Source organism: Vigna unguiculata, chromosome 9, assembly GCF_037176805.1.
Source record: "Vigna unguiculata cultivar grain cowpea cultivar isolate G323 ecotype 2 chromosome 9, ASM3717680v1, whole genome shotgun sequence".
Taxonomy (NCBI): Eukaryota; Viridiplantae; Streptophyta; class Magnoliopsida; order Fabales; family Fabaceae; genus Vigna; species Vigna unguiculata.
In genome coordinates, this window is record NC_140800.1 from 40,000,345 (window position 1) to 40,011,701 (window position 11,357).

General features: G+C 28.7%; 1 protein-coding gene across 2 annotated transcripts; it reads left to right on the plus strand.

Moving 5' to 3' along the window:
• Positions 1–4,749: 4,749 nt before the first annotated feature.
• Positions 4,750–9,930, plus strand: LOC114163011 (protein tesmin/TSO1-like CXC 5). Of its 2 annotated transcripts, XM_028047055.2 has the most exons (8): positions 4,750–5,518; positions 6,472–6,579; positions 6,713–6,890; positions 7,013–7,360; positions 7,669–7,769; positions 7,864–7,958; positions 8,696–9,073; positions 9,492–9,930. In XM_028047055.2, the coding sequence occupies exons 1-8, from the start codon at positions 5,199–5,201 to the stop codon at positions 9,665–9,667; spliced, it is 1,704 nt and encodes a 567-aa protein (XP_027902856.1). In that variant the 5' UTR covers positions 4,750–5,198; the 3' UTR covers positions 9,668–9,930. The 2 variants fall into 2 exon arrangements, with proteins under 2 accessions (XP_027902856.1, XP_085522539.1); XM_085666413.1 differs by lacking the exon at positions 9,492–9,930 and having other exon boundaries at positions 4,758–5,518; positions 8,696–9,455.
• The last annotated feature ends 1,427 nt before the right edge of the window (positions 9,931–11,357 follow it).

Sequence of the window (11,357 nt, forward strand, 5' to 3'; positions counted from 1 at the left end):
TATTTTATTTACATGTTAACAGATTGATATTAACAGATTAACTAAAAATATGTATTTTTTTTAAAAGATTAAATTCACAAAATGAAATCCATTTTAAAACTATACAAATTTAAGCTTTTAAGAAGACTTTGTTGTTTTGAAAATTTTAACACATAATTAAGCAATTCTTTCAATTATACTTTTATGTGGGGTTGAGTGATTAATATTTTTAGTAGACTTTTAATAATGTGGAGTTTTATATTGTACTTATAATAGAATATTAAATGCTATTTATTACTCTCTTTTCATTTTTGAAAATGTAAAGCTGAAAATAATATGATTACGCTTTTTTTTTAATTTTCAACGTTCTTTTTACATTTTAATTAATTTATTTATATATTTGCATTAATGATGTAAAAAACTCTCATAACATTTTTATTAAAAACTTATTACATTTATACAAAAACCTTAAAACACTGGCAGAAATAAAGAATATAATAAAATAGTAACGGAAACTTTTCGTACATATGAAATTGGTGGAAATCATATCCAGAGAATTTCTATATTAGGATAATTTATTTTAGGATATGCAGTTAAATGTTTTAAATTTTTGCTATAAATCTTATAAACATCTAATATCTGAATAGTAGAAATCGAATAAAATAAAATAAAAATACCATAATTAAGTCTAACATTTTAAGGACAACTTTATGTAAGTTATAATTATCAGAGAAAGTAATGATAACAGTACTGCAGGCATATGTACGGATTAATCGATAATGTAAGGGTAAAAACACACGTAATTGTTGTAAACTAAAAATTTTAAATATTGTTGAATACTACCCTACTTAGGAGTGAACAACGATAACGTTGAATCGAAAGTATAATTTTAATTTAGTATTTAAAATTTATATCAACCATTTAATTTATTGAATTAATTAGATTTGAATTGAGTTATAGATTTATATTAAATTATTTTTTTTAATATTTTTTATTTGATAAATATAGTGAATATTAACTAAAAAACATGAAATAGATTATGAATTTATATAATTTACTATAAAATTTTAATAAAATACTACCATATCAAAATCAAAATTTAAAGTTTAAAATCTATTTACAAATTTATAAATATTAAAATATAAATTTGAATTTAATCAAATATCTATAAAATTTAAATTTACTATATGAATTTGATCGTAAAAATTTATTTTACTCAATTTTATTTATCTAACATTATCTTTTATTCGATCCAATCATGTGTTCAAATCTACTTAAAATTCTTCGAACTCAGTAAGATACAATCTTTTACTTTGACCTAACACTAGTTTTTCAAAAATCAATTATAATATAATAGTTTATAAAGAAAATCTTAATATACAATATTAACTTTTTATACAATAAAATAATTTAACCAGACATGTTTTTTTAAAAAAAAAAATATTTGATATTTTAATTAAAGTTAAATATATTTTTATGTCTTAATTTTTTATTTCAAATTAAAATAATCCATTTTCTAAATTTTGGATCAATTTGGTCTTCTATATTTATAAACACGTGAATATAATATTTTTAACTAATATTTGTTATTAAGTTTATCTAACATTTCAAATACATTTTTTTAAATAACATTGAAGTAAAGATATGTTAAACAATATAAACGATTCAAATGTTATCTTAAAACGTTAAATAAACTTAACAAAATTTAATTAAAAGAATTAAATCCACGTATCTCTAAAAATGACAACTAATTTATACTTATTAGAGATGATAATTGTAAGAGTATTTTTCAATATATTTATACTTGGCTTCAAAACGATAACATATATACAATTCTGCAATTACTATACTTATTCAATTTACAAAAAATAATGAATTCAGTAAATGTGAATTTGAGTATGTGTATAGAGTTTTAGACTTGTACTACATTCATTAATAAGACTTTTATGGTTGTCTGAAACTAAATTAACTATGTCTATAGAGACATGTAGACAAGTTTCACATCCCAAGAATATATGTGGTAAATTCGAGTTCGATATGCTCCATATAAGTGTAACACAAAGTACTCATCCACATTTTTTTACCCACAACTGTTATAAAGGACCATGAAAGCGATTGATAAATAACTTCGCACTTTGATGACCACCAAGTATCACTGATAGTGACATAGCATCAAACTTAATATCAGTATATGTTTGGAAACATGATAACTCAGCATGTACAAAATACATTTTACTTTTTATAAATTTATTTTTTCATTGCTTATGGACTCATATATATAAGATTTTGGGTAATTTTTTTTTCCTACTGTTGTGTTTTGTAAAAGGAAAAAAACAAGTCATTATGTTATAGAAAATTTTCACTTAGTGACTTTTTTTTAAGGTTTAATTATTTTTTATTTATTTTTACTTTGATTTTTTTTATTAAAAATTTATTCAAAATAGTTTGTTTTGATGATGGTCTAAATTTTTTATATTTTTTGTTTGATGTTGTCGTCAATTGTTTACGTGAAATAAAGTTTTTAAGTATTTGAGTTTTTTTAATAATTTAAGTATTATTAATTAAATTAATATTAAAAAAATAATTTTATTGAGTATCTAAAACTTTTATAATTTGTTTATGTTTTTGTTTTAGTAATTTTAAACATAACACCATCAAATTCAATAACGAATCTTTATAATTTTAGCTATTTTTAAAAAAAAATGTATTGTATTTTTTTTTTCAAATTAAATACTAAAAAAATCAAACCAACCATATGAAAATATAAAACAATATCATTTGATAAAAATAATTAATATTTTAGAATTTCATTTTTTACAATCCAAATTTATGGGATTGTGTTTGAAACTATAAAATCATACAGCCAATTTAGATAATAGCTATTCAATTAAAAAATATATTTTTTAACAGATTTATAATTAAAAATAACTAAATTTACAATAAACTCTAAATTTAATTATGTTTTTTATCACCTAAAAATAATTAAGTTTATTTAATTGTATATGTAAGATTACTAATATTTTTTCACTCGTTAAAATACCATCATCTCTTTTATAAATAAAACACGATATTAAGTAAATATTTAATAAGAAAAAGTCATATTATTATAAATTAAAAGCTTTAACAAATTAAAATAAACACACAGTCTTTAGTTTTACAAGAATAATAAATTAGTTTATTGATAACATTCTTAACTTCAATTAAAATTTCAAAAGTTTAGGATGTTTTACTTAAACTACCACTTCATGAAAAGTACATATTAAGCTATATATGGTAGTTTCTTGCATATACTGAATAACTTTTCCATGTAAAAATCTATATATGACTTTTCATAATTAAATGTATTATCCAAGTGATTTCAAAAATAATAACTAATTATTAATGTTAAGCTTTTTATAAATACAAACAAAGAGAGTTAATTAACTTTAAAAAACTGAAAACTCAAATTACATAAAATCTAAATCAAAACATAATTAAACCTTTAATTCTATAATTGTCATTACTAACCCGTCAATACTATACAATGAGAAACTGTTAATACTTTTTGTTTATACTTATCACAAATAATGAGTGAGGAAAAGAACGACATAATAAACAGCACTTCTCATGCCAAAATCATCAAAATCTTTTTGTAGGATAAACGAAGTTTAACCATCTAAATTAATATGTTTAATGTATGGAAAATTATTTTCAAGATCGCCAAGGATTAAGTATGTTGAAAAACATGAATATTAATAAAAGTTTATAAAACACTATTTTGCAAAGAAATTTCACATTTATTATACGAAAATATTTATATTTAATGTAAAGCGCTATTTTACTATAAGTTTGAATTTTTTTGATAGGAAAACAAATTTAAAAACTACAACATTTTATTACTTTTTAGTTGACATTTTATAAGTTTTAGTTTCTAAAATACAATAATCTCTACAAATATAGATTATTTATATTTTTATTCTAAAAGGTCAGTGGGAATGAAAACACTTTTCCGTAATCAGTATATATTATTCTCATTTCATTCTATTACATATTTCTCTTACTTTTGGTTTATTTTTTAATGGAATATATTTTCATTTTTTCCAATAACTAAATACCGAACTATTATGTTTATAAGAAAATCAATCATAATCATTTTCATTGACAGATGAGAAAATTAATCCTGGACATAAAAATCTTAGAAATAGAATTCCTAGAAATTTAACATCATGGTCGTTTTAATTTGTATGCTCACAACCATTTTAAATTTAGATTATAATATTATTAATGAATAACCAATAATCATAATTCCTAATAATTTATTAAAACCAAATTATTAAATTAAAGCAAAATTTATATTATTTTGTGTCGAGAAAGGTGAATCAGGTAGTTATGTGTGAAAGATTTGTAACATATTATTTAGTTTAATTGGTCGGATGATGTTTAATTTTATTTGAATGTATTAGTTTAGTAGTTGTTTTTAAAAAGATGTTAATTTGAATCTTAATTAGAAAAATGTCTTAATTAAATTATTTTTAAATAGAAATTATTAAAGTTAATAAAAATATTAATATTTAAAATCACTTACAAATATATTTTAATAATTAATACAGTTTTAAAATCGAATACCAATGCATCTAAATATATGTCGGTATCATCGAAGTAATTAAAATGTATTATTTTATTTTGTATTTATATATTTGAAGACGTCGTCAAATTTATAAAGTCTGCAAGATTTACTCCCCCACTCATTGGATTCAATTAGCGCCAAAATGTATATCCGCACTAACCTGAAAGTACCGTTACCTTTTCACAATCCAACGGACACAATTCACTTCAAGCTCCCAAAGAAAATCTCGATCGTCCATCAAACCTTCCAACTTATTCAATTCAATTTTCAAAATCTCGAGAGGGAGAAAGAGCTGTCACTACCAGAGTCTTCCTCAGAACACCCTTTCTCCGGCGACACCACAATAAATTCCGTTTTCATTTCACCGAAGTCCGAAACTCTCCTTCTCTTACATAATAAATGCCGTTTCATTCCTTTTGCGCTTCTTGCAATTCATAACGCACGAGAATTTATGGACGCTCACGCTTTTTCCTTTCGCTTCAACTGACCTCGGCCAAGCCTTTTCCGCACGTTTCGGGAACGCTTCTCCAAACGGCGAGTCGTTCAGAATAACACCACTGCCAACTGCACCGCTGTTTGGCGAGATCGGCTTCGGATCACTGTTCAGAAAAATATGGAACCGAGCGAAACGACGTCGGATTCAGTTCCGCGGAAATTGGCCAGGCAATTGGATTTCACCGTCGTTTACGGAGATCCTCCGCACCTGAAACTGCCTCCTCCGTCACCACCGCCGCATTCGCTTCTGGAGCTCTCATCGCATTCTCCGTTGCAGTTGCAGTTAAATTTGCAGACACCGGGGCAACGGCCGTGGTTATGTTCGGAGCAGCAGGAGCAACAGCCCTGGCTACACTCACCGCGACCGAAGCTAGTTTCACCGGTTCGTCGATTTCCGCAGCCGGTGCAGAAACTTCCGGTTAAGGTGTTGCCAGTGGTGTAAGTATTCTTATGGCTCAAAAGAAAGGAAATAGAAAACGGTAGCGTTTTGAATTTGATTAGCCCTGTGTCAATGATAATGAATGCCCGGATCGTGCTAAAGTGTGCCGATATGCGTTAAGAGTGTTGAATTGGATATATGTTTTGAAATTTAGTACGATAAAGATTGTTCTTGGCTGACATGATTTGATTAGATGCCTCCAAAAAGTAATGATTCTTGAGAATTTTGAGTTTCATAATTAGTTTGGTCCCTGTTTTCGAATAATCTTTATGTTGTAGTCCCTGTACAAAGAAACTCTACTCTCTTTAGTTCCCTAATACATACATTTAGTCTATTTTCGTTTGACTGTTGTATAATTGTTCTGACTAAAATGGATTAGAAAATGTATGAGTAAGGAGTAAAATGAGTTAAAAAAAAGTGTGCTTCCTGGGAACTAACGAGTACTAAAATGAGTTATTTCCAGGTATAGAGACCAAAACATAGAAGAGTTGTAATTAAACAGGAAAGTTATAAAGGTGAGATGGGTACATAAGTACTGGACTAGAGTGTTTTTGGTGGAAAATGTAAGTAGCGATCGATTTTTTGGACTGGAAGCCTTGAATTCCTTCGTGCAATTGATAAATCATTTCAATAATCATAAATATTTGCATCCGAATGCAATGTGGGCTCATTGTTATCATTTTGAGATTGGCTATAGTAATCTGAATTGTGGTAAAAAAGGCAAAGAGTGTAGTATGCATTTTGGGAAAAGAAGTATCTTAAATTTGCTACTAAACTTAATGCTACTCGATAGAGCTAAATTAGTTGTAAAGGAAAAAGCTCCAAATATTTTATTAGTCCATATAATAAGGGGTTAGAAATACTGTTTCATCTCTGTACTCACTATTAAGTTTTGCGTCACAGTAAGAACTTTTGTACTAATTTGAATGTGAACTTATTTGCATTCTTTCAGGAAGTCAGAGTCTCCTATATCACAACCTCGATTTAATGTGGAATTAAAGGACACGACACCAAAGAAACAGAAACAATGTAACTGCAAAAATTCTAGATGCCTCAAATTGTAAGTCCTTTAGTTTATCCGAATGAAAAACTTATATCAAGAATACTTATCTCATGGCCACACAATCTTGCACGTTTTTTTCCTGCTCTCTCTCTTTAACATGAAAAACCTAATTTGGCAAATGAAATGATAGGTATTGTGAGTGCTTTGCAGCTGGGATCTATTGTGATGGCTGCAACTGTGTAAATTGTCATAATAATGTGGATAATGAGGCTGCCAGACAGGAGGCAGTTGGAATAACATTGGAACGGAACCCAAATGCTTTCAGACCAAAAATTGCTAGCAGTCCGCAAGAACAACGAAATTCCAAGGTTTAAAATTCCTCGAACTCCCTCAAAATTCAATTCCAAGGTTTTTTAATGGTACTTAATGCTCTAGGTTTTGGTGATATTTTAGTTGACGTGGTGCATTTTAATGTCTTGTATGAACACAGGAAAGTGAAGCTCAAGTTATAGGAAAGCACAATAAAGGATGTCACTGCAAGAAATCTGGTTGCCTCAAGAAGTATTGTGAGTGCTTCCAAGCCAATATCCTCTGCTCTGAAAATTGTAAATGCATGGACTGCAAGAATTTTGAAGGAAGTACTGAAAGAAGAGCAATTTTTCATAGAGAGTATAATGTAGTTCACATCAATCAGGGAACTAATGCTGCTGTAACCGAAGTCGTTGGATCATCTGGCTATAGAAACCATATAACACCCAAGAGGAGAAAAATTCAGGAAATGTTTTCCGGAAAGTCAGCTGCGGATCAAACTGTTAACACGACTGCCCAATACCTACAGGTGCTTTATTCTTTGCCTTTTTGAGTCTTGACCGGATTTACTCGGATCTATGTAAATAATAATGTACTAATTCTTTATGTAGCAGGTTCATTGTAATTGGATTGGAAAATGAAAATCATATGAATCCAACAATGCAATAACTTTTTCTTGTAATTATAGCATCAAATCAACAATTCAATCCTTGTTGTATCCCTTGGAACCCTTGATTTCCTTATTGTTTACCTGTTAGTTTACTGATCAATTTCCTCCATCCCTGGAAATCCAAACATAATGTAATGCTTTTTTACATTATTTTGCATTTTAATCAGGAAACTGATCTTATGGCTTCGTCGTTTTCAACTCTGTCATATTCCTTTGTTTCTGACCAAGTCAACACAAGAATTTCAGGGTCTTCAAGGTCTATGTACCGGTACGTGACTTTTCTAATGATTATTTGACGAATTTCTATATACTTTACGTATAAGTGTCAAGGAATTACAGCTAACAATTTATTCATGCTGAAGGTCGGTATTGGCAGATGTCCTCCAGCCACAAAATGTGAAGAATCTCTGTTCACTTTTTGTTATTCTCTCAAGAGTATCTGCAAAGACTAAAGCAGGTTTTGAGCAACTCATGGATGTATACTCTATTTATCATTTTCAGAATAATTTTATTTTTTTCTAATGGTGGTGAATGATTTTATATTCCGAAAATTAAATATGTACTTGTTATCTAAGGGATATCTTAGGGAGAAGTGCTGTTATATGTCATGATATATTTTATTGGGGAGTTACAGGGAAATAGTAAGCAATTGGGAAAGTATTATGGGTACCAGAACAATAGTTAACTGATTCATATTCAAAGTAATGATATTGAATTACGTTCGAATGCTAGATGCTCAAAGCTTTGAATTTGCAATATCTGATGGGAAACTATTGTCGTTTAATAAAGTTAATGAGTTTTTTTTTTTTTTTTTTTTTTCAATGAAACTAGTGTCACACTAATAATATGACTAAGGAAGGGGGAACTGGTAAAAAAACCCTTAGAGGACCTTTCATACGCAGAATACTTTCAGCAAATTTTCATCTTTGAATTGGTTAGTTAGGCGATCAGATCATGAACACCACTAATGTGCCTGAAGTCTTTCATTTTTTGCCATAAACGTGCTTTGGCCACAATTGTCATCATGCAGTTGCATACCTTTTGGAAATACAGGTTTCAGATTCAGGTGTACTGCTCACATTTCTGACAATAGTTGTCTTTCTGTGCTGCTCTATAGCTTTCACTCTTTCCATATTTTCCTGACATGTTTTATCTGTACCAAGTTTGAATTTTAAATGTTTCCCAACTTTTCAGAAGCGAGAGGGAAAATAGATCGACAAACAAAAGCTGGGAACTTTAAAGCTTCCGTTGCTTCATCAGCTAAATCGCTACAAAAAACTAAGGATGTTCGCCAACCGGTCTGTGATGATCACGTGAATAAAGCTGTGGCAGATGCAGTTGATATTGCCAATTATAATAGGCCATTGTCACCAGAAACACTGGCATTGATGTGTGATGAACAGGACAATATGTTTTTTGGAAATACTTCTGCCGATGGAGCTTCATATCAAAACTTTCAAAAGTCATTAAATTCTGATGGAAGCTCGGATGCTTACGGAGAGCAGGAAAGGCTTATAATGACCAAACTCTTGGATGTTCTTCGCGAACTCGTTACTCTTGGTAGCATGAAAGGTTAGGCTTTAGTGTCATGGTGTTCTAGTCTTCACTATTACAATTTTGCTTGGCAGAAATGATCTGGGTGTTTTTCTGTTAAAAATTTTCTGTAATATTCTATAAACAGTCATTGGGGAAAGTCCCGTTTGAATGACATAGCTAACAATTTTTTTACTTATGTGTTGTGACAGGAATACTAACTCAGCTGACCATGTAGTATGTCCATACCTACTAGTCTCACTCAGCTAACTTGTATGTAAACAACTTGCATCATCATAATCATAAAACTAAGAATGTCAGGCTAGAGCAGAAAAATTAGAAGACATAGCCACCCATAGCAGACCCCCCTTGTTGCCATGCTTAAGCTTATTATGTAAAGCAAGTAGCAATTCTAATGAAAGCTAATTAACTAATATTATTTATCTATACGTTGTAGAAACGTGCTATTATTCATCGACCAAGAAAGGTGAGAAAAGCAAGAAAGAACCTGCAGACCATGGCAATATTGGGGCCGAAACTGGCGTTGGTAGTGAAAAGAGAAATAATACCAGTTGCATTGCAAATTACCCCATCTCATCTGTTACTAAAATATCCCAAACATTTATGCCATAACTAAGGGACATGTTGATAAATGATTTTTCGTTGACCTGATTGGTTGTGAAAAATGTTGCTAGTGTCCGTGCACCAGCCAGGAATTTCTGGCACTGATGTGCATTAATTTCCCTTCTGTAAATTAAAGGTTATGTAGAATTACAAGATAACTGCAACCACACTTCTTTGCTGCGCTGACATCTCAACACCATTTAGTATTGCCTTGAAACATTGGTCAATTTTGATCTTTTCGATATTAACAGGAACATTGTTGTGTTCATAATGCCACAAAATTCTGTTGAATGAAACGGTTTAATTATACAAGGGAAATCCATTTCTGGTTTTCGTTTGATTAAGACAGCTACTGTGTGTGTTCCTAGTTTTAAGGGTTATAGAATATTATTTATATTTGGATATATAGTTGAGGATTTTGTAAGAAGGTCAAATTATAGAATATGATAAAGTGAGACCCAGTTCTCATCCCACAAGTACAATTTTAGGGTAAAATTAAATTTAAATCTAAATTTAAAGATGATTTTATGGTTTGTTGTTTACATTTGTTTTTGTTTATTTTATGAAGCTTATTATCAAGTCATTCCCAAATTTGAGTCGCTCATCCTTAATGATTTAGATAAAGTAGGCCATTTTAACTTGGATAAATTTAAAATAGAGTATGTGAAAGTCAATATCCGCTAAAAATAAAATAGAAAGTGACGTTCTAAAACATCGGAACTTATTCAATTATTGAAAAAAATAATAATAACAGTATCAAAATTCTTTTAATTGCTTAGAATATGACATTTTATAGTAATATACCAGTCACATTTCTGATGTTTTATTTTACTCCGATGAACATAGTTTCTTAATTTTGGGATATATTCAAAGCCAAAAACTTAGGAAACTGTGAAAATACTTGTTATTTATTTATTTATTTTTATTTGGCAAATAAGGATTAAAATTGGAAAGCCTATTAATCACTATTTTATAAATCAAAGCCTTAAATACATTTTGAAAAAAAGATATTTTTATAGAAAATGCAGTTTCAATAAGTTGAATTAAAGAGTATTGTAGATGTTTTTAGATAATTAGTTATAAGTCTGTCGATGAAAGCTGTAGAAAATTAATAATCTTCTAGATAATCCATTATTTATTGAGTTATTTTTTTGTCAGGATAGATAATCATTTATCGTTAGTGAAAATTACATCATTACTTATTTGGGTTAATTGATTTCTGTGATTATGGTGTGAAAATTTGAGCTGTTTTGGTTTCTACAATTGGACGTAATATACTTTTTGTCAACCAATTTCATTAAATGCTTTTTTTATTAATGATTTTAGTCAAAATTTAATATTCTTGTTTAAATCAAATTTGAGAATGTACTTTTGAAATTTAAATACGTTGGACTTCAAGTAACCAATGGGTTTTATCATTGAAAACTAAACAAGAATTACTCTTTCTATAACTGTAACAATAAGATAATAAAAGAAAGAATTTAGACTAAAGAGTAGAATTGAGATACTTAGTATTAAGTGTAGTTGGAGTTTCAAATTGTGATTATCCTTAGGTTGATCTTAGAAAGGAATTTCTTGATATTTTTATGTGTGATTAGAAAGTCATTGAAGTGAACAATGAAAATATTCTAAGCATTATATAGTATTTTTTTCATGAAATTTGTAAAATATTCTTAAATCACTTAATAAATTTTAAAAT